Source organism: Toxorhynchites rutilus, chromosome 3 (assembly GCF_029784135.1).
Source record: "Toxorhynchites rutilus septentrionalis strain SRP chromosome 3, ASM2978413v1, whole genome shotgun sequence".
Lineage (NCBI taxonomy): Eukaryota > Metazoa > Arthropoda > Insecta > Diptera > Culicidae > Toxorhynchites > Toxorhynchites rutilus.
This window is the reverse complement of record NC_073746.1, coordinates 132,743,843-132,768,413: the sequence shown is the minus strand read 5'-3', so window position 1 is coordinate 132,768,413 and position 24,571 is coordinate 132,743,843. Positions and strand designations below refer to the sequence as shown.

Genomic DNA, 24,571 nt, shown 5'->3' with positions numbered 1-24,571 from the left:
CACTTTTGTGGTTCTGAGTTCTAATGTAGATGTCGCATGAGCTGATTCAGCTTTGCGTAAATTCGTCAATTTTGTTGCCTTGTTCAAAGAAGACTGTGATATCATATTGATACAGGATGGCTGTTCATTATATTTTTTACTTGTATGTTAGACTTATTTCCATGTATTACATACATATTTTAATTATATTTATTTTTCAAAATACTCAATTGTCTCTATAAAAGTGTTCATATTGTTCACTCCTTTCATGCTCAAGGTAAAATCACAGTTCAGCTTACACTATTACCCACAGTTTTTTCTACATGTTAATTACATACTAACATCATATATTTTCTCAAGCATACAAAATTTTGTCGCTTAACGAGACGAATGTCCTAAAGCTCATTTCTAATTTTACTTAACGACTGCTACGCGACAGCATGTGACCGGCCTCCTCATTCATAACAGCTAATACTTCTCGCCGATGGAGAAACCGTGGTTCTCGTTCCCATATACCATCGAAATACCGTTGCAAGCTTTGCCCTGCTGCAGATTAATGGTGGAGTTTGTGGGCAGTATTGGTTTAAGATTAAAGAAGCGCAAATATATTGAGTTGCGCAGTTTGTACACGAAGAACATCAACACGTGGACTATGATGGCGAGGGTGATTGTTCCTACGACGGTCACCATTGATCGGCCGGGCGTTTGCCAATCGAGCACGTTGTAAATGAAAGGGCGACCTTTCCTAAAATTAAACAAAAAAAAAGGCACGATTAGTAGCGGAAACAGTCTAACGCGGGTTTTATTATACGGGTCAGTTCGGAGAACTGTACAAAAGCGTGTTACTATCAGGGGGACCCGTAACCTATACCGATACATCCCCTCGTCACTTTGAAGGAGAAAAAAACAAGTTTTGCAACCACTTGTGCTTTGGGAAGTTGAGAATCTATAGGCCAAATCGCAAATGCATTTACTAAACATACCCAAGACGGGACGAAACTGGTTTTTGGCTGCGGTGCGATTCTGTATGACTCCATACGAAATATAGCGTTATTGATACGCACGTAACCGAATGTCGCTGAGAACTGGCACCGGATGAGTTGATAGAAATCTTGGGGGAGATTTTTTAAACTTACAGAATAGTCATTACAAATGATTATACACTTTGATGGCAAAAGATGAGTTAAAATGCACACGGAAATCACTGCATACAGTGTACGTTATGCTCATGTATTGCATATTCACTGCATGAGTTGTGTAAATCGCTTAAAGCATATTCTCAGGTCCACCAGTAGCAAAGTGAAGGATTGTAAACTTTTACTGACTGTCGTTGTCCGATGGCACTTTGTTGCAGTGAAATCTTTCTCCCTTTGCCCGCAATGGAGCAAATGTACTGTCCATTAGCCTTCTGCACTCATAGCGCAAACCTCATTTGATATGGTGTTGCGGCGCCTGTAATCTGTATTATAGGATCTCCAGCAAATTCTCCTTCACCTTAAGTCACCAATCATTATATAATGTAATAGCGAACATTCTCTGCCCTAGCCTAGCCTGCGATACGGACAGACGAGTACGCAATCTCGCGGTGTCGCCCTACTAAAACACTTGCTGTTGGATATCGAAGCTATTAAATTTTACTTGTAACACCAGTTAAATGTTACAGAAATTAATCGTTTAATGGAACAACAACCAAACGCGTGGTTCTCCGACCGATGTTTTCAGCGTTGCTGTACGAGGTTTTCCTAATAACCGTCATTAATGAGCTGTTGTCGAGTAACAGCAACTCTTTACCGATGTACGGCATGTCAGGCAGCTTTGTTCGGTGGAATATCGCCCTTATGCTGTTGAAAGAAACTTATTATACTCACTTGTCAGTGCCACCAAACAAGAAATAGACCACCGAGAATAAGCAGTAGATCAGTCCGAAACAGATCGGCTGTACCATGTGCCAGATTCGCACTGGATACGCCACGATGATCAAATCGATGAACATGAAGACGCAGTTTGTGGCGTGGATTAGAATGTTGTTGGCATCTACGGGCATTTCTTCTGTTGGTAAAATAGAAAAAAGAATAATTGGGAATTAGTCGTTGAGCAATCGAATATTATACACAGGGTGCCAGTTAAGTTTCTGAGTTGGTGGTGAAAATTATCTTTTAAATAATTAATTTTAATATTTGTTGATTTCATTATTCAGAGTGGTTTACTCCAGCTTCAATACACCTTTTACATCGATTTGACAGTGAACCGTTCTCTATGTCATTTTGAGAAGTGGCGTTCAACGTTGCGGTTGATGTCGTTCGAAAGGCCTAAATATTGCCAAGAATGTACTTTCAATTTTGTCTCATGTATTGAAATCAACACCAAACAATCGATATTAGCCTAATCTAAAGTGACCAGATGGTCAAAGGTCTAACGCGGAACACAAAAAACAAAACGTTATGTATATACGTTATGTGAAAATAAACCATAGTTTAGCGAGTCTCATTTATTCGTGAAACACTTAACATGTGTCCTTGCAATTAAACCAGATCTGTATTATTTCTTTCTAAGTATCGTCATTCAGTTGTGATTTTTCGATGGTTCAGATTTTGTTTACGCCTGAAAATCACTGGCTCAGTTAGAGCATTAAAGCCTGACAAGCACGATTCAAATTCAACAATTTTCTCCAAATTACCGAATGGAATGCTCGAAAATTTCAATCCATTTTTCATCCAATTTAGTGTTAACGTATGCATTAAAAAAATGGACTATTTTCGGATGGCGATGAAAAAAAAACTACAAAAAATAATTTAATGGAACAAATTTTCCTTAAATATTACGTTTATTAAGCCTACAACAAAAATTATTCAAGGCTGTTGATAAGCAGCAGCAGCACTGTCAAGCAACTTCATGATTTTTTCATACTATCAGCTTCACCCCACAGCAAAGGAGTTGGACATCCTGAGACACTTTGTGTCCGCCAGACATAGTCGATCTGGTATTTACAACATCCTCTCCCTGTCGCTCCTTAAGCCGGGAGATCGAAACAACCGGAAAAAACGGTGGAGAAGAATCTGGCCATAATGGACATTTTTATGCGGAAGCGTCAGACGAGATCGGCAGTATCTGAGCAGCAGGCAATCACTCAGAAGGAGAAGCTTCAGGAGCTGGTGAAAAACTTCTTTCCGGCGAAAGAAGTTGAAAACTTCTTTTCGTGCTCATAATGAAAGACGAGACGTGCTTGACGTTAGAATTCAACGAATGGCCGGAGACCGGGTACTTTACGTTCCCCAGGTAAGCGATGACGTCGAATATATCATCCACATCAAGTTCTCGAAGAAGGTCCTTCTTTGCCAGACGAGAAGGGAATGTCCAAGCCACTCTTCTTTCGAGTCATATGGTGAACGGGGATCGAGTACGAAGTGCTTGCCGAAACTTGCGAAGGTGATGTGGTCTTTATGCTGAAACGGGGATCAGCCCATTATGCCAAAAGATCACTGGAGAATGGATAATGGATCGGCTGGAGATAAACATTGTCGCGTAGACCGCCAACCTTCCCGACATACCCCAGCTGCGGCCTATAGAAAACTTTTAAGTGAATGGCCAAAATGGAGAGATAGCTGACTACCAAAGCCACGGAAAGGTGAAAGAACATGTCGACATACATCTTTTCATCAGCCATGATTGAGGTTCCGGCCAACATTTGCTTCATTTGCGATACTTCATCAAACAACCCTGCCTCTTCCTGTCCAGCATACACTAGTTCTTCCGGCTTATTTAACACGTTAAGCCCTGACCGAGTTAGAGGACCAAAGATGAACTTTTCGTTTGACTCACGTTGGTCCCTGTGGATCAATAGGGGACTTTTATAAAAATCGTTATAAACCTTTAAAAAAATCTGAAAAATATATCTTTATAAAAATCAAATCTTTATAAAAATCAATATTCCGATTTTGTTGCTGTCGTTTCCTGTTGACACTATCTAAACAAAAAGTTCACTGTCGGTGCGATGAAACCAGCTCAACGTATTAATCTTTGAATGCATTGGAAGCGCTCTTGTACAATCTGTCAAATAAAAGTATTATTCTGAGGTTCATCCATTTAAGATAATCAACATGATCAAATTGTAATACTGAAATATATTGATATCGCGGGACATTTTCGTTCCTTTTGCCATGAGGGACGTAATCCTACGCTGGACATTTTGTTGAAATGCGGGACTGTCCCGCGTAACGCGGGACGTCTGGTCACTTTAGCCTAATCGATTTCTAAAATCGAGACTAATCTAAATCTTTAGACTAATCGAAGTCGAAAGACTTTTTCCAATTTATCTACTTATTATTATGCGTGTCGTCTTTCTTTTGAACAGGGAGAATGAAAATCAAATTTATCAAGAACATTTTTTTTCGTGTTACGTCATATGGAATATGGGTGACACTTTCCTCGTTCATATTGAATAGGATTTTCAGAAGGAATTTGATAGAATAGGCACCTAAATGTAACTATAGGATATAAAAATAATAATAAAATCATAACCATAATATTATACTGTTTATACTATACTTTTTATTAATTCATAGTACGGATGGTTTGTACTGCAGTTTTTTGCAAAACACATATAATATGACTTTGGCATGTGTTATTGTTATCAATTCGTCTTCAATTGAAAACAAACATTGCTAGATCATGTACAAGTTATCTACAAACTAGGTTTGATCTTCATTTAATAATTTATTCGCAAGTTGAGTCCTGCAAGAAACTCAAAAACGTCGCGTTGGCCGACGAACGTGTTAAATAAATATATTAATTGAAAAATCATTAATGGAAATTCAACAACTGGTGTCTGTCCAGTATTCAGCTGAGAACAATCCTATGAAAGACAACCGTGCCATACGTCTGGAATATAGTCGAAACCGATTCTTGGTTGTAGCGTCAGTTCTAACGGGCCGTTCATTAAGGACTTTTCTACTATTATTTCTAATAAAACACAGGTTTTTTGAGATATTACAAAATTCATTCTGGTTATAGTTCAACTCTTACATTTTAAGAATTAAATTCGAGTCCGGTCATATGACCACCCGTTTACCGCGATCGATCCGTTGGACCCAATATTCCACTACTCGGCCACACATGTTTTTTTAACTACGTCAACTACGTCTTTCTTTAAGGGTGCCAAATCAGAAAACAGGTCACGTTTTTATGAAATAAAGTTGACGTTAATAACTATTTTTGCCGTGAACGGATTTTGGCGATTTACATATCAAACGAATCGGAAATTCCCTAAGATTTGTTTGATATGCTACACATTACAATCTCATAGTCTGGGTATGGTTTAAATTGATGAAAGTTGGAAGCATTCCCATTTCCTCACTCATTTGTTCTGTCCATTTGTGTGCAAGAAGAAGAATAAAAGGGGAATATTTGCCTAAAGTATAAAAAGTGGATCTCGCTGAGGCAAACTCTCATTCTTCGTGAGGAAATCGACTGAACAACATCGTTGCTGGGCGAGCAGAACGGCGAGGGATCGAATGCCTTTCTCAAGGCAATGGGGGTGGAGGAGTAATATTATGGATAAAGTAAAGCTTTCCAAGGACCTTTCTGAAGGTTAGAGACGAATGAACTGAAGAAGTTGAAAGTCTCAAGCAAGGAAGGAAGGAACTTTCAGTATCGTTCTGTATTCAAAGCAATGAATATCACTTGTTCTTTCTCGTTTTGCGTCATCACATGCCGGATTGAGCTATGGACGTGACCAAATTACACACTCGCTGATGTCTCTGGCATTGCAATCATTGTATCAAACTGACACCATTCAATTAAGGTTCTGAGCTACATAATTGTGTGGGGAATCATCAAACTAGGCTATTGTCAGCTCACCAAGGAAATAAATGTACTGGAATTTTGTCAGTGATTTGGTTTCGCATGACGGTAGGAAAACCCTCTCCACAAAGGATAACAGCTAAGCTAACCTAGACTGGCAATATTGACAGAAAGGGCTTCTGTTGAGAAGAGCGCAAAACGGTGATAAGTGTATGTATATTTAGTTGCGTCAAGCCATCGATATATGAATATTTGTATGCGTACGTGCGTGCTTCATAACCCGTACGTAAAAATAGTGCATCTTCGCTACGCTAAAACCCCATTTGATACTGCTCCCGTGTGCATTGGCCCTGTAACGATGCAACAATCGCCTAATTTTTTATGCTATGATTGACGATTGTTTGGTGTTTCAAATTATGTAGTCGTAATGATAAATATAAACAAGGAGGGAAGATAGCGGGAGGGAAATATTTACGCTAGGGTATTGGTAATGAATCTCTGTTGAGGCAAATATTCAGCCTTTTTTTGTCAGTCACGGGTGACTGACACTGAGCTTTCGTTCAGGCGGCGTCAGTCACCGGTGACTGACAGTATAACATATGAAAAGAAGGTAAATAATATAAGCATATAAGGTCATAAACAGAGACAGAGAGTCCTAATACGTTTAAAAATGTCTATCCAATCGCTATAAAACCGTGGCACTCAACGTGTTAAATCGTATAAAAATTTAAGGCGATATACACACATCCAAGACACATTTGGGTGATATATGATGCGTATAACTGGTATATACATGCCAAAGTGGAGGCGAACAATTGATTAAATGTTTTTTTTTGCATGCTACAATAATGATATCTGTTCCCTGAGGAACTTTTGCCGTCTCAACGTATGCATTAACTAGCGTCATTCATTAATACTTAGTTGAGAATTCTTAAGCCAAATAACACGCCTTGAATGTATTGCGAGAGGCAAGCTCTAGAATACGTGTGACCACAGTGCAAGTCGAAGAAAATTTCTCTGACGAAAAATACCCCAGCCAGAACGGGAACCGGCATGATAATGTGAGACGCTAACCACTCGGCCACGGGTGCACATAATACTGAATATTTATCTATTTATTTATTTATTTTGGCTTAACGTCTTTACAACATGGCCTGATTCAGAATTTTTCTTGTGTATCGTTCGTTGCTTAGTGTTTTTTAGTGGTGCGGCTTGCAAGGCCTGCGACCAACCCCACTATCTCGCAGGAGGACCATCGTGATTCTGCTGCTTTACGTCCCTAGTACCACCAGGACTGGGCGAAGACGCTTATAGCGGCGTCAATTCGCTTAGAGGAGCTGTTTCCGGGTTTTTGTGGCTTTTCTTGGGGACTGGCAATGCCCAATTGCTCATTCCACCACACCCTAGACAGTTCCCCTTTACCAGTGCAAGCCAGAAAAACGATCTGTGACGATAGAATTTCTGACCCGAACGGGAATCGAACCCGAAGCCCCCATCTTGGCAAGCGCAACGCTTACCACTAGGCCATGGGGACCACAACAATAATACTGAATATAGCGATGTTGAAATGCTCATCATACCGATATTTGACTTAAGCTATCAATGATAAAGAAAATCATATTTTTGCATTTTATACGATTTTATATAAGGTACACGGGGTTAAAATTCGTGGTAAGTTTAAACGGAAACTATAACTTTTACTAGAAATATTGGATTGACGTGATAAAAATATATACAGTAAACATTATCTTTCAACCCACCTTATGACAGCCATCGCCAGAATATTGGAGCTTGAGCTTGGGTAGACAGTACACTTCGTTGTTCCTTACCTCTTTTGGTTCACCAGACCAAATATCGTTAGGCATAAGAATGCCCTTTCCAAGAATCCCCAGTCTTCGCTGAATTAGTATACTGCATTGACACAGTAAATGTTCCGAAATTTCAGCTTCGGAATAGCAGAAACGACAGTTATCATCTGCCAGTTTTCCGATTTTTAAAGATGATCGGACAGTGTCCGGTCTATAGACCGGTTAATGTACTCAAATCTGCCTTATTCAAGCTGAGTAGGTTGCGTGTTATTCTGTTACAAAGTGTAATGAATAATTTGGATTGTCTTGCTGTTGATAGAGCGCTCCGGTTGGCTTCAATCATTGATATTTCCCAGGTTTTGAGCTCAAATTTCATGCATGATGTAGATAATCCACAGAATGGCTCAGGCCCGACGAATTTAGTTGAAGATCCTAATCTTGCTATGAGATCGACTTTTTCATTACCTTCTATACCGCCAGTATAGGTTAACCTCGTTAGAAGAAGCTAGTTGTTTTAAGGATAGAATAGATTCCCAAATTAACGTTGACTGACATGTGTATGCTTTTACTGCATTGCTTGGCTATCTGCAACATCCCACGTTGACTGACATGTGTATGCTTTTACTGCATTGCTTGGCTATCTGAGAAGATACAGATATTGGCATACCTGTATTTTCTAGCCAAACAAATATTTGGACATGTTAGTGTGTATTTCTGCTTGAAAAACTGTAGGCCACTGTCCAATTGGAATTGACATGTCGATTCCTGGTCCAGTAATCCCAGCTCCCGTAGATTTATCAATTTTAGATCCATCGGTAAAAAACACGAGTAATGCGGGACGAGTTTTAGGACCACCTTCTTCCATTTGCTGCGATTGAATGCAATCACTTTGAAGGGAACACTGAAGTTAGTCTTTGTTTCCATCCATTCTTCATTCATGGTTACTATAGTGTTCAGTTGAAAAACTTTCAGGATTTGTAAATGCCCTGTGAGATCTCCTTCTAGAAAATGTTTTCATGTGTTCGGATATTAATCTAATTTTTGGTAGCTGCCTGTGATTTGTGGTTGCTCAAACTGTAATTTTATATTTCACAATTATTCAATTTCATATAATTTTATACTCATTATATACTACAAGAAGTATTTCACTTCACCCTGTTGCGCGCTACGGTATCATTTTCCCTATGTCCGCGATTCTTCAATTAATTTTGAGTTTTCTAGATCTACATAATTTCAATAGTAATTTCTCTGACGGACTTTTCGTCGCCGATGGACTTTATATCCGTTATTTGAATTATTTGAAGTAACTATTCTTTAATATAATATAATAATATTTTTCTAATCACTTCAACCCTTTTATTGATTTGAACTGTTTTGGTTTGTATTTTTTTTTGTTTTTCTTCGCTCTGTTCGTACTGACATGGATCAAGGATGCTCTGACCGAAGGTACAGTCATTACAACTTTGTCGTTGTATTGGGTTTGCTACCCAGCGGTGTTAACATACCTCTGCCCGTAACATCTGGAATTCCGGATTTACAATCAGATCTCTAACACCGCTAAGTTTGCTACGGGTCGCCGATATACAGCTCTAGCAGTTCGCACTAACGCCTATCTCACTTTCCCGTCTGATCCTGGAAGTAACTCTTCCACAATCCCTCGAATCCAGCTTTTTCGGTTTTTCCCGTCAACAATGAGAACAAAGTCATTTACCTCTAACGGCTTTGTGTCTTCGGACCACTTCGTTCGTCTACTGATTGTTGGCAAACATTCTTTAATCCATCTGTCCCACATGCGGTTCGCCAGATACTGAGAAAGCTTGTGGGTGTCCCGTAAAGCTTCCGCAGTGTATACCGATGGAACCACCAAGTCCGCTTTAGTTACCGACCCACGAAGCAAATGGTTCGGGGTTATCGCTTCATCCTCAGCCGAATCTTGTGACATATACGTTAGTGGCCTAGTGTTGATGATGTCCTCGGCTTCCGCTAACGTGGTATGCAGGATCTCGTCGGATAATGTTCGCCCATCGTCCAGCGTCTTCGTCGCCTCCTTTGCGGACCTCACTATGCGCTCCCAGATGCCCCCCATATGTGGTGCCGCGGGAGGGTTAAAGTGCCACGCTGTGGTAGCGCTTGCACTTCTAGTCGCACAATCTCTATTTATCTTCTTCAGTTCTTTATCGGCACCCACGAAACACGTTCCCGTTTTCCCAAAATATATTTTTTATTAAGGCATATGTGGCGTTAGCCTGATGGGGCCGGGAGTCCAATATTTTGACATTTTTTGTCTTAAACTATGTTAGTAATATGTAACCGATTACTCGCGGTTGGCTCGAGGTTAGTATTACAAGTGTTCTCATAATTGGGATGTTGCAGTCTTCAATGCTCTGTACGTGTGCCCGACACGGGATACTTCCTATTGGGATGCAGCTGACCATTAATCAGCAACGCCCCCCTAGTCTGTACCCCATATCTAGCGTGGTGCGTCTTTCTCGAATCGAGGAATCCAGGATAGAATGGTCACTAGCCGGCGCAATCATCAGCTCGTGTAGAGTTGTCATGAGCGTTACAACCTTTGGCTCTTGTTGAATGATCAGTGGACTGCACAAACTTCGGCCCGTGCATCTGTAAAGAGTGTGTGTATGTATTGCCGCGACTAAGTAAAAGTTTATCGATCGGATAGGAGGGATATGAAACGGGGACACAACGAATGAAACATCATTAAACGTTGACATCGGCGTTTCTGAGGAACAGGTATAGATGAAGCAGAAGATCAGGATCCCGGCTACCTAAGATATTCCGGACGGGGATATCCGATTGTCTGCCTTGTGCTCTCAGTGCTCTAGAGAGCTGAGAGCGAGCAGCATGGAACCGGATACACGACCAGACAACATGCTCGATGTCGTGGTAGCCATCGCCACAAACACAAAGATTTTTGCTGCGAGCCCACGTCCCGTTGTCTGAGAACATTTACTGTGGTACTCCTCGCTTACAGCAGAATCGTCGGATAGCCATCAGACAAGATTGTGTTGAAAGACTAGGCAAGACTTTTTCCTTTCTTCGTCCCACTGTAACTTCTATCGGACCTAGATAATCAACACCCACTGAGTTGAATGGTCGCATGTAGGGAGTAACGCGTTGCATCTGAAGAGGCGCCATTCTGGGAACACGTGGCTGGCATCGATGTACCCTACACCATACACACTTGTTAGTTTCCTGACGAATAGCAGTTCGCGCGTTTGGAATCCAGAATCGTCGTCGAAGTTCGTTCATCACCGTTTCACGGTTAGCGTGCTCGTACTTCTCATGGTATAACTGGATCAGCTGCTCCGTAGTCGCGTGTTTTCGTGGTAAGATGATCGGACACCTTTTGTCAAATGGCATATCTTTACACATTTCCATCCTTCCGCCCATCCTAAGCACGCCATCTTTGTCCACAATCGGGGTCAGCTTGTAGAGGCAGCTACTTTTCTTCACCACCGTTGCTGAAACTTTACCAGGTTGTTGGTTAAGATTCGGAGCGAGCGTACTCATCTCATCCGAGAAGCCTTCGCATTGTGCTCGCTTCCACAGAACAATCTGTGCTCTTCGAAACTTGTCTCTCCCTAGCGGATGCTGTATCGACAGCACTGGTAATAAAATATGGTGTTGTTGGTTTTCCGTTGCCTTCAGGGTCAGTGCAATTGTCAATGAACCTGGCAATACATTCCATCGCCCTTTGCAATGTCGACCATCGCGAGCATCGCTCTCCATCAACCAAGTCGTGGAATGACACGTGTCCTCTAGCTTCTTCGCTAGTCTCATCTATCGGTATATCAATAGTCGGTCACCGGTCTTCGGATTTATACAAGAATGGTGAACCAGTGAACCATATTCCTCCGTTTTCCAGATCGCTGACCCGATGTCATTTCGTCAAGACGTCCGCTAAATTCTGTTGCGTTGGAATCCATCGCCAACCCGTCGTTCGTGTGAGTTCTAGTTACTCACCGATCCTGAACGCAAAAAATTGTTTGTATTTATGTTGGTCAGATCGAGTCCAACTCCACACAGTTCGTGAATCTGTCCACAGTACACATCGCTCAATTTTCAGCGAATGTGAGTCGATGATTGTTCGGCTCATACGCGCCTCAAGAACAGCTGCCATCAATTCCAGTCGCGGGATAGATTGGCATTTCAATGGTGCCACTTTTGACCGAGACATGGCTAAAATGCACTGCACAACTCCATTAGTGACTATTCATAAATACGCAACACAGCCGTATCCATGTTCATTGGCATCCGTGAAGATGTGAACTTCGATCGAATCAACTTCCGATGATAAGGCATCTCCAAGGTAACAACGTGATAAACGGATGTTTTCCAAGTACCGTAATACTGCAATCCAGCGTTTCCACATCTCCCAACATTCGTCGTTAATCGTTTCATCCCAGCCGCAACCACTGCGCCATAGATGCTGCACTATATTTTCTCCGTGGATTGTGAACGGAGAGAGTAAGCCCAGTGGATCGAAGAAGCCCATGACGCAGTTTGATACCATGCGTTTCGATGGTCGTCTATCTCCGGAAAGATATGGAAAATGTTCTTGACGATGTTGAGTAGAGAAAGAAAATTCATCCCGTTCTGGATCCCAAATCAGACCCAACACTCGTTCATGCGAGGTCACTCTATCTTCGGTTATATGGACAGCTGAAACTTGTTCATTTTCACTCAGATTCTGAAGTACTTTCGGTTAATTAGAAACCCAGTTCCTGATCACAAAACCTCCCTTCTGATGGATGAACATAACTTCCTTCCCTCGCTTAATTGCCTCCTCAACAGTGTCAACACTTTCGAAGTAATCATCGACATAATGACGGTTGATAATCGCCGCTGCTGCCTCGGGATACTGTCCGGCGTACTCTTGAGCATTGAGGTTTTTGACATATTGTGCAGAACACTTGTCGAACCAAAGGTGGCAATGTCTATGATATACACACGGGGAGGTTCCCTGGGGTCTTTTCTAAAGAGGAAGTGCTGAAATCTACGATCTTGAGCAATGATTTTCATCTGGTGATACATCTCACGTAGATCACCACCTATGGCAATTCTGTATTCCCGAAACCCAACCATTACATACACCAAAGAGACTAGCATATCAGACCCTTTCAAAAGCTGTGAGTTTAGAGAGACACCCTGTACAGTAGCAGCTGCATCCCACACGAGGCGTACCTTACCTGGTTTGTTGGGGTTTAGTACGACATTCAGTGGTAGATGCCATACCTTACCGTGTATAATTGCGTTGAGTTCCTCCGGGGTAGCAATATGGAAGTACCCTTTCTCTTGGTTCTCGTCGATTTGCTTGCAAACGTTTGCATAAATATCCGGATTCTTCTCCAACTTTCTCTCTAGCTGCTTTAATCTGCGTAACGCCATAGGATAACTATCCGGGAATTGTGGGTCGTCCGTCATCCAAATTAATCCAGTCGCAAAACGGTCACCAATTCGTTTCGTTGTCTTCTCGAGAATTTCTCTAGGTCTTTTGTCCTCACCAGACTCTAACGGAATACTGACTACCGATTCTTCCAACGTGTAGTGAGACTTCAGCAGTTTATGCAGGTCTTCATTAGATGCTTCATGGTGAAATCCCATAAATTCACCACTCATTTTGACATTCACTCGCGTAGGCCGACTATCCAAGCTTGCATCGTAAAGCTATCGGATCCACGACTGTTCCGATTTTCTCTTCAAGCGGGGCAAATGAGTGAATATTGTTCAGCCCGATCAAAATTTCTGGTCGTCCATTGTACGACGCAATAGACAAACCTCGCATGTGCTTATACTGCCGCGAGAGATCCCCTGCGTTCAATACTTGTGAAGGCAGCATCTGTCTTTCAACTGTGCGGACTGTCTTTAAAAGGAGTTTTTCGTCTCGCCCACCGCTGAGATCCAAAGATTTATTCGCTTTGAATCCTTCTCTTCTCTAGCGATGTCGGTCGTCCACTTTATGGTGAGCTTCTCAGCTTCTTCAGAGTCACCGAAGCCCGTTTACTCTGGACTTTCCCCATTCGGCTTCTGTGATAGGTTTTTGTGGTGTGTTCCATACTGCATTTGCCTCGCTGGCCACCGACACTATTTCGGAAATGAAATCGGGGAATGTTCGGAGCGTAACCTTTTTCTTCTCTCGCTTGAAGCGCACCCACTTACGCTTGTCGTTATCCGGGAGCTTTTCGACCAGATCTTGAATGAGCAAAGGATTCACCAAGTGCTGTTTGAGATCCGCTGCCTCCAGGTGCTCGCACAGCTGCTCTACTGCCGTTCCTAAAGGGATGAATGTAGCTAGCTTGGTAGTTTTCGGTGGTTCCAATCTGTGAACCTTCTCCAGATGAATCCGAAGCAATTGCTCCGGACGACCCTACAACTGGCGCAGCTTTTCTATAACTCTCGGAACTGATTTCGGTAGAAGAAGCTATCCGCGAACAATCGAACCAAGGACTTGGCCCTTTAGGCATTCTTGAAGTCTTACAAGATTCTCGATATCTGAATACCCACAGGCTTCAGTGGATGCCTGGCCAGTCTTCTGGGTTCCTTGAGAACATGGGTAACTTTTTACTCACTCCACTTCTCGCTGTGTTTTGGTGGGTGCGGCACATACCTGCACCTGCCCGTGTTAACTTAACCGGTCGGCGTTCTTCGTGATTTCACTCTTCTTGGTTTTTTTGCTTTTCTTCGAACTGTTATCGGATGTATCCTCCGATTCGATTCGTGTTATCGGATGTATCCTCCGATTCATCATCGGAATCATCTTCAATGTCGTTGTTTTTATCCACATTTTCATCTTGAGCAGCTTCCAATGTGCTTCCGTAGCCGAGTGGTTAGCGTCACACCTAACACGCCGAGGGTTCGGGTTCGATTCCCGTTCTGGTCCGATTTGCACTGTGGTTACGCGTATTCTAGAGCTTGCCACTCAGAATGCGTGTTATTAGGCATAGAAATCTCAACTAAGAACTAATCAAAATGACGCAAGTAATACTACGTTGAGACGGCGAAGTTCCTCTAGGAACTTGAGTGCCAATTAAGAGGAAGAAGAAGAAGCTTCCAATTTTTGCAAATTTTCATTTATTAATTTCCCGACCTTCGCGCTAGGTACTTTCTTCTGCTCCCCAGATGTTCCTTCACCGGCATCAACCTGTTTAGTTGTTGATACTTCAACCGTGGATTTTTGTAACCGAGCCATTGCTTCGTCTATAGCCTTCATCTCATGATCGAACGACTGCTGTCTCTTTTCCATTCGTTTCAATTGCTCCTTCCGCGCGCTATGGTATCCTTTTGCCTATTTCCGCGATTTCTCAATTATCTTTGAGTTTTCTCGATCTACACAATTTCAATAATAATTTCTCTTTTTTCAGGCAGGCTTCAAATATTGCATACTCCAGTTGGTCGTTCCAATTTAGTTTTTATTCAAGCATGACACCTCAAATTTGGTTCCTTTTGAGCTCGAATTGTACAGCTCCTAATCTAAGCCCCCAGTTTTAGTTGTATGTTGGGTGGGTAGATTTATTTCGTGCAGGTAGCATAATAAGTGGCATCCTGCAGGGTGGCAAATGAGGTAACGTAATGCGGACACAAATATCATCCTGCAGGGTAGCTGGCAACGGGTAGATAATTTGATAGTATATATAGATGAGTAAGAAAGTTCAGATTTCAGTTTACAATTGAACCGTCAACAGTTCGATCATAGTGATACGCTTTGTTCAAATCTGAAGCCTCCTCGAAAGTTAATAGAGTTTGAAAGTAAAAGACAATGGGTCCGAATACAACATTCATCCAGAACCAACAAGACTCTGATCATGAGCATGTCTACGTGAAGCTGACGGATTCGGCGCTCGAAATGGTCGAAGAATATTTGCAAAACCCACAAAAGAACCAAAGGAAGCCTACGATACAGTTTCTCGCAAATGGAGAGGGCCGTTTAACATTCCCTTCTGGAAATTTAACGTTTTCGATCAAGGACAACGATTCTGGTGATCAGATTGAGTGTATCCGGCAAAATGGCTGTATGGATATGCAAAAAATCGGTAATGTGCAGCGTAAAGCCCAAATACACACCACAGAAGATGTCTACCAAAAGACAGCGCACCGGATGACGACTGCCATAACGGAACGGAGATTGAAATATGTTGAGGAGATTAAACCGAACAACAGTGATATTGGAAGAAAGGTGATAAGGACACTATCGGAACGGAAGACACTAACAAAGTCGGTAGGTGCCTCAGAAGCGGCGGTTCGGGTGTACTCGTTCACTGCACCTCGTAACTATGTACCAAGGAAGCAGCCTGCCAACAAATTTGAGTCTACAACACCAACGTCGCCTTTCGCCAATCCTACGAATGGATCGGAATTAACGGGAGAATCGTTGATTGAACAATATGATGATAATTTTACTGTGCCAAACGCTAGAAAACCCCGTGTAGCACATCGAAACACGGCCAACAATCGTCCAACTACGGTATCCATAGAGCTACCTAAGGAAAACCGAAAACCTTCTTCACCTGGTAACTATGTACCAGGGAAGCAGCCTGCCAACAAATTTGAGTCTACGAAACCAACGTCGCCTTTCGCCAATCCTACGAATGGATCGGAATTAACGGGAGAATCGTTGATTGAACAATATGATGATAATTTTACTGTGCCCAACGCTAGAAAACCCCGTGTAGCACATCGAAACACGGCCAACAATCGTCCAACTACGGTATCCATAGAGCTACCTAAGGAAAACCGAAAACCTTCTTCAATCACGGCGGATGCAGTTGGGGAGCACACCCCTGATTATTTCATACCAAATGCGAGAAAATCTCGAGTATCTCATTACTGCAAAAAGAACAATGAACCAACTGTGAAATATTCCACAACAAAATCTGAACAAGATCGCATTCTTTCTTCAGCCAAGACCGATGCTACGAAAGAATATTGCAAAGCGACAAAACCACAAAATACGACTCAACAGAATTTCGGCAACCGTTCAAATGTAAGGAAACGTCCACTATCCCATTGCAATAAGAACAACTCAAATGAAACTGGAAGAAGTTATGCTGCACCACCAAAGACAACAGATGCAGCAGAACAACCCGCAAAAAGACCTCGTATATCTCATTGCGACGAGAAGAAAGAACGACAATCTGTGGTACCAAAGAAACCCGAACGAAGCCGCAGTTCTTCTACGAATGCGAAATGTCGTGTACCTTCGGATCAACCAGGAGACAAACATAGTACATCAGTGGATACGAAAACACAGTTGTTGGATGAAAATATCAAACAACATAATTCGAACGCTCAATTCACCCAGATAACTACACTGGAGCAACGGCGTAAATATCGAGCTATCCATATCGACCTTTCCAATGAATATCAGGAGCTAGCGGTCGACATCGAAGCAATAAAGCGTAGATGCGTTATTCTCGAAAGATCGTTGATAAGAAAGCGTGATAACGAAACACAGCGCAAGGACATTGAGAGCAAAATCTATAAAGAATGGGAGCAGTTCCTGCCGGCTAGAGATAAATTCGAGCAATTGCGAACTGATCTAACTACACTAACGAATCTTGTGAACGAGTTCGATCGGTCTATAATGTGTACAAAATAGAATAATTTTAATTTTAAAACTTTTTCCGACGTGATTTTGTAGTAATTTTCAATGGTATAATTCTTAAACATTTATTTTAGTTAAGTTCTGCATGTATGAGTTTCTAATAATCACTTCCATATATTTGTATTTTTTTGTATTTTTTGACGTAGAACTACGTCTTTCATTAAGGGTACTGTTACGGACGGAAATCCCAAATCAGGGCCGGTCGTAAAATTTGTTCACCATAACCGGATAAGCAGATAGGGATCAGGTAGAACATATGGCAGGGATAAATATAATAACGCAGGCAAAAAGTGTCTGGCAAGAGAGAAAAGGCAATGAGCACCTCCGCGCGCCGGCAGGCAGAAATCTTCACGGAAAGCAAAGGGTCTAACATGTTTAGTCCCCAGATGAGGGCCATAAATATATTGAAGAAAGCCAGTAGGAAAAGGATATTCTCAGGATTAAAAGGAAGATGCTCAGGCAGATTGTCGTTATGCGCGTCAGGATTGAGATTACGAGTAGGTATATTAAGAGAAATATGTGCTTCCCTATCTCGAGCAAAGGCGAGAATAGGAGAAACCATAATAATAGGAAACCCGTGTTTTCCCCGTATCTAGCATAAGAGCGAGAAAGGGAGAAAATAACTAGGTAATAGAGATAAGTTTTGTATAAAAACCAGAGGAATTACAGAAATAAATCACTCTCGATTCGACTCTAGAAGAAGCGTCTTATTTTGTGAAGTCAGTTCATCTAGGTACACTTGCCTAGATCTAGGGAGTTCAATTCCCTAGATTATAGGTACCAAATCAGAAACCGGGTCAGGTTTTCATGAAATAAAGTTAACGTTAATAACTATTTTTGCCGCAAACGGATTTTGGCGATTTACAACTTTCATTCTTCGTGAGGAAATCGACTGAACAACACCGTTGCTGGCCGAGCTGGACGGCGATGGATCGAATACCTTCCTCAAGACAATGGGGTGGAGGAGTAATATTATGGATAAACTAAAGTTTTCCAAGGGCCTTTTTGAAGGTTAGAGACGAATGAACTGAAGAAGTTTAAAGTCAAGGAAGGAAGGCAAATTTTCAGTATCGTTCTGTATTCAAAGCAATGAATATCGTTTGTGCTTCCTTGTTTTGCGTCATCACATGTCTTCGTTTCGGATTGAGCTGTGGACGCGACCAAATTTCTCATTCGCTGATGTCTCTGGCATTGCTATAATTGCATCAAACTGACGCCATTGCAATGATGTTCTGAGCTACACAATTGTGTGGGAAATCACAAAGCTAGGCTATCGTCAGTGATTTGGCTTCCTATGACGGTAGCAAAACTCTCTCCACAAAGAATAACAGCTAAGCTGATCTAGACCGGTTATATTAACAAAAAGGGCTTCTGTTGAGAAGAGCGCAAAACAGAGATAAGTATGTGTATATTTATGTGCTTCAAGCCATCGATATATGGATATTTGTGTGCGTACGTGCGTGCTTCATAACCCGTACGTAAATATAGTGCATCTTCGCTACGCTGTAACCCCATTAGTATCTGCTCCCGTGTGCATTGGTGGTGCAAATTATGCAGTCGAAATGATGAATTTAAATAAGAAGAGGAGATAGCGGGAGGGAAATATTAGGCTGTCAAAAAAGTCCTGCGGTATTTCCGCGAAGTGTCGTTGTAAGCGCGTAGTTCTAGTTGTATTCATTGTATCGAGTCATACTATAGCTTGTTGGAAAGGTATTTTTGCGCGCTATAATATAGTCTTTGACAGTGTTTTGTTTGGTTAAGTTGTTCGTGAGTTATAGTGTCGCAAATATGGAGCAAAATAAAGAGAAAATCCGACATATTTTACAGTACTACTATGACAAAGGCAAAAATGCATCTCAAGCTGCCAATAAAATTTGTGCAGTTTATGAACCCGATACAGTTTCCATTTCCACCGCACAACGATGGTTTCAACGTTTTCGTTCTGGTGTAGAGGTCGTCGAAGATGCGCCACGCTCCGGAAGGCCTGTCGTCGAAAATTGCGACAAAATCGCTGAATTAGCCGAGAAAGACCGGCATAGTAGCAGCCGTAGCATCGGACAAGAGCTGGGGATAAGTCATCAAACCGTTATTAACCATTTGAAGAAGCTTTGATTCACAAAGAAGCTCGATGTATGGGTGCTACACACGTTGACGCAAAAAAACATCTTTGACCGTATCGACGCATGTGAATCGCTGCTGAATCGCAACAAAATCGACCCGTTTCTGAAGCGGATGGTGACTGGCGATGAAAAGTGGGTCACTTACGATAACGTGAAGCGCAAACGGTCGTGGTCGAAGCCCGCTGAAGCGGCTCAGACGGTGGCAAAGCCCTCATTAACGGCCAGGAAGGATTAACGGCCAAACGCTCAATTCGGACCTGTACTGCCAACAACTGGACCGCTTGAAGGTAGCACTCATGAAGAAGAGGCCATCTTTGATAAACAGAGGCCGCATTGTCTTCCATCAGGACAACGCCAGGCCACACACTTCTTTGGTGACGCGCCAGAAGCTCCGGGAGCTCGGATGGGGGTTCTTTTGCGTCCGCCGTATAGTCCGGACCTTGCACCAAGTGACTACCACCTGTTTTTGTCCATGGCGAACGAGCTAGGTAGTCAGAAGTTAGCCACAAAAGAGGCCTGTGAAAAATGGCTATCCGAGTTTTTTGCCAATAAGGAAGCGAGCTTGTATAACAGGGGTATTATGAAGTTGGCATCTAGTTGGGAATAAGTCATCGAACAAAACGGCGCATATTTGACTTAAAACAGATGATTGTAACTAATTTTATGAACAAATGAAAATTAAAAAAAAAAATACCGCAGGACTTTTTTGACATGACATGAGGCAAATATTCCGCCTTTTTCCAAGCAGTTAACATTGTTTGTTTTCTGTCATCAATGCATTGAACTGGCGCTATGTTGAAGCAGGTGTCAAGGTTGTGCACCAAAAAATTATTTGGGAAATACCAAGTTATTCAAAAAGTTATGTTAAGTTATTAATTTATTTGGGCTCGCGTGCCAGTCGCAAAACCGCTTTCAACTAGAATTGCATTTGCGCTAAACTTGATCATAATGAAGCAGTGCTACTCTTTTCGAAGTTGTTGAGATTAACAGATAGAGTTTATTTGGTTTATTTAGTCACCGAGAAAGTAAATGTCGTTCTGACATTTTGCAAAACTTTCTTCACTAAGGATAACAGATAATCGCCAACAATTATTATCAAATAATCAATTATCGTCAAATAATTCTACAATAAAAAAAACATTTCAGGGCGACCAAACTGGTAGAATGGTTATTTCAAAATTTTCGTAGTATTATAAAATAATATCCGCAGTTATACACAAGCGACTTGAATTCACCTACAGCGAAGTTCTACGTCAACAATGCGGTCGTGTCTTGAACACAGCCTAAAATAAAAAAAGGGATAAAAAAATACTGTAGTCTTTTTGATTTCTTATTTTTGGAATTCTTTCAAGTTTCACTTATGGAATACGGAAAAAAGAGATTTACCAAAAGAAAAAAAACAGTGACACAAAAGAGTTCTGGTTGCAGAAAAGATGAATTAAAGTGAAAGAAAAATTTTTTAATCAATTATGTTTCCTCCTTTGGTCTTCAGAACTTGATGCAGACGCTTTGGCATGCTTCCCACCAGGTTCTTTAGGTGATGTGGATTCAGCTCTTTCCAGGCGAGCTTCGCGCCCCGGGGCTTTAAAATACTAGTTATTTTTAATGGTAACACTAGTTTTGTCAATCTTGGCACCCAGAATCGTCAACAAAATTTCGCTGGGGTTGTGATCCGTGCTTTGTGGAGGCCATTCCAGCGATTTGATACGTAAAAGGTCCTGCTGAAGTATGAATTTCTCTTCAAGGCTCACTCCAAGATTCTCCCACAAAATGTTGATGAAGGAATCTGCCGTCATTATTCCATCGATTTTCACAAGATTTCCTACCCCATCCCACGAAAAACAACCCCAGACCATCACATTTCCTTCTCTATGCTTCACCGTGCCTTGAATGTGACGCTCCTGAAGTTCTCCACCCGATCTGTGCCATATGCGTCGCGGCGGTTTCGGTTAAAAAGCTCGAATTTTGATTCGTCTGTTCAGAGAACCGTTTTCTCTAGCATACTGCTCGGAAAACTCAAGCTGTTTGGCTTCATTTGCCTTCCTGATAAATGGGCGCTTCGGGCAACTTTCCTATTTAACCCCTGTGCTACAAGACGGCGACGAACAGTTCGACCGGAAACTGATAACTGAAGGATTTCCTGGATCTCGCGGTTCTTCCTGACTTCGCGCATGATCTTGGTGTTCGTTCACGTATCCGTTTTGCGTTTCCCGCCTCTGCCAGGTCGATCCACCATTCGAACGTTTTTTGTTGGAGAAGAATTTTCCCAACCACTTTCATGCTGATACTGTACTTCCTAGCGCAACCTGGTGCGATTCACCGTTTTGAAATTCACGAACGGCCAATTTTCGGAAACACATAAGAATTACTTTCGAAATCATTCCGTTCTCCATTTTTTCAACTCAATCAAATGCGGACACGTGTACATATTCATCAGGTCGTGTTGCTTGCTCCGAAGAAAAATGTCAAAATGTCAAAACATGAATAATCGAGGGGTCTTCCGATAGAAACTTATAAAAGAAACATCAATTTTCGAAATGGGAAATTTTTTGTCACTGTTTTTAATACAAATATTTTTTTTTCTTTAAGTAACCACTTTTTTCTGTATTCACAAGTGGAACTTTGAAATAATACAATTGATAATTTTTTAGATTGAAAAAGATTACAGTATGTTTAATTTAATTTGAACTGTAATAACTGAATAAACCGATTTTCTTTAGTTTGGTTTATTTCTAGACTTTTCCGTCCACGCTGTCTTCAGGTCTTTTCACGAATGACCGTTATTTTCTGTTGTTCATACAAAAAATAGTTGTCAAAACATCCTAAGATTTTCACCACTGGAGCACCTATGAATGGACAGTTTTACAAGAAGAATTCACGCTTGGTCCTATCCTGCCGTCCTACGCATAGTTGTCCCATGTTACTTTTTCACAATTTTCGCTTTTCTTCATAAAACGATGTTTTAAGGCCTAACCTTCCGGAAAACACAAAAAAAAAGTTAAAGCTTGCTTCCAGCTTTCAAAAAAACTACATCAAGCTCAATTGTCCCATTTTGATTTTCTAGGCATTGCTGTCCCACCATGTATTTTTTGTGGATCCATATCAAATAAATCGGTTCAAGTAGAATAATTTTATGTTACGCTTTCAGCAGGGCTAATATATTTATTTCTGGTTTGGAAGAACGAAGCAATTCTCATTCTCAAACAAATAAAAAAAACAGGAAGTGGGTTATATCTATGGTATAACCGCAAGGGTGACGTAGGACTAGCGTTGATTTAGAGATCATTTGTTTGAAGTTGAATCTAAATCCATCCTGAATGAATGGATAAATAAATATTTGGGTGACTTCAAAAACGAGAGCGTTACGTTGGAGGCTCAAGGTTTTTCATGTTATGCATCCAATATTGGATACGAAAATTTTCTACTGATGGGGAAGAATAATTTTCAGAAGCTTTCCTGTTAATTGCGATTGATTGAAAAATCAAAAAACCAAATGTATTTGATTGCAGTGTTATATGGATAGAAAACATTAGAATAAACTATTTCGCTTCAATGTATTTTTCAATTCCCAGGGGAACTGGCAGAGTATTTTTCAGCAACAATTAATTCTTTTCAGATTTTCCTCGATACTCGAAGCCCACCAGTGGTTAATACTAACTCGATAACCACCTGTTAATAGCACTTGATTGAAAAATATTTGGTCGCTGTGTTATATGGTTGGAAAACATTAACATAAACTCTTTCGCATGAATGTATTTTTCAATTCCCAGGGAACTGGCAGATTATTTTTCAGCAACGATTAGATCTTTCCGGAATTTTCTCGATGCTGAATGGCATCCAAACGAAAATATTCCTTTCAGTTTGGTCTGTAAAAAACTTTTCTGAACTCTTATCCATCAAATTTGGAGCCCTGAAAAGGGCAGTTGATTTTATGCTAAGCTAATAGCACGCTCTCCTCGGATACAATGGGCCAGCTGGATGTCCTTGGGCATGATGTGACGTGTTTTGCATGGACAGCACACAAATTGTTATTTTCGAATAGGCCTCCTGCAGCATCATAACCACGGAACTTTGGAAGCGCAAATCGGTTTTGAAGTCCTGAGCAATTCCACGAATCAAATGCTGCAAAGGTAGATGGCGGGTCAGCAATTCGGTCGACTTCTGATAGCGACGAATTTCACGCAAAGTTCCCGGTCGATAGCGATGTGGTCACACTCCTCGCGGCTGGTGCACTTATCCGAGCTGCTTTCGTGGTGCCTTACCACCGAAAGACTAACGAGCTGTGTGCTTGGTCCACACAAACGAGTCCTCACGGTGCGAGAGTAGAGTAAGAAATGAACGAAAGCAAAGGAAGCGTCATTTTATAAACCAAAAAAGTATAAAATGTAAACCCCACCCTTATTATATTCGTAGCTTACTCTGAGAGAGAAACGAATAACATCGAAGTAAGTATACAGTAAGCTTATATAATAAAGAGGGTGGGGTTTACATTCTGGACTTTTATGGCTTATAATAAGATGCTTCCTTTGCTTTCGTTCATTTCTTACTCTACTCTCGCACCGTGAGGACTCGTTTGTGTGGGACCAAGCACACAGCTCGTTAGTCCTTCGGTGGTAAGGCACCACGAAAGCAGCTCGGATAAGTGCACCAGCCGCGAGGAGTGTGACCACATCGCTATCGACCGGGAACTTTGCGTGAAATTCGTCGCTATCAGAAGTCGACCGAATTGCTGATCCGCCATCTACCTTTGCAGCATTTGATTCGTGGAATTGCTCAGGACTTCAAAACCGATTTGCGCTTTCAAAGTTCCGCGGTTATGACGCTGCAGGAGGCCTATTCGAAGATACCAATCTGTGTGCTATCCATGCAAAACACGTCACATCATGCCCAAGGACATCCAGCTGGCCCATCGTATCCGAGGAGAGCGTGCTATTAGCTTAGCATAAAATCAACGGCCCTTTTCAGGGTTCCAAATTTGATGGATAAGAGTTCAGAAAAGTTTTTTGCAGGCCGAACCGAAGAAGCATTTAACGAAAATCGTTGTGTCGATGATAATTCGATACCGATAAGTGCCATGGATATGGATTTGATAATGAAGAATATGAAATATATGACATGATGTAGTGAATATATCCCCATATCAAAGAAATCACTTTGATGAGACTGTTTGCCGTTTGTTGTTTTTTATTGTTGGGACGAGGGGATTATTTTTGCTGAGTAAATTCCAAGAAAAAATCCATCCC

The 24,571-nt window shown here is 41.6% G+C and overlaps 1 protein-coding gene across 2 annotated transcripts in view; it reads right to left on the bottom strand.

Moving 5' to 3' along the window:
- Positions 1–135: 135 nt before the first annotated feature.
- Positions 136–24,571, bottom strand: part of LOC129777195 (protein rolling stone-like) — a 109,015-nt gene continuing 84,579 nt past the window's right edge. For both annotated transcript variants that reach the window (XM_055783321.1, XM_055783322.1), the window contains exons 5-6: positions 1,848–2,028; positions 136–724 (exon numbers count right to left, since the gene is read on the bottom strand). In XM_055783321.1, the coding sequence (XP_055639296.1) occupies positions 448–724; positions 1,848–2,028 (458 nt within the window). In that variant the 3' untranslated portion in view covers positions 136–447. The remainder of the gene's footprint in view (positions 725–1,847; positions 2,029–24,571) is intronic.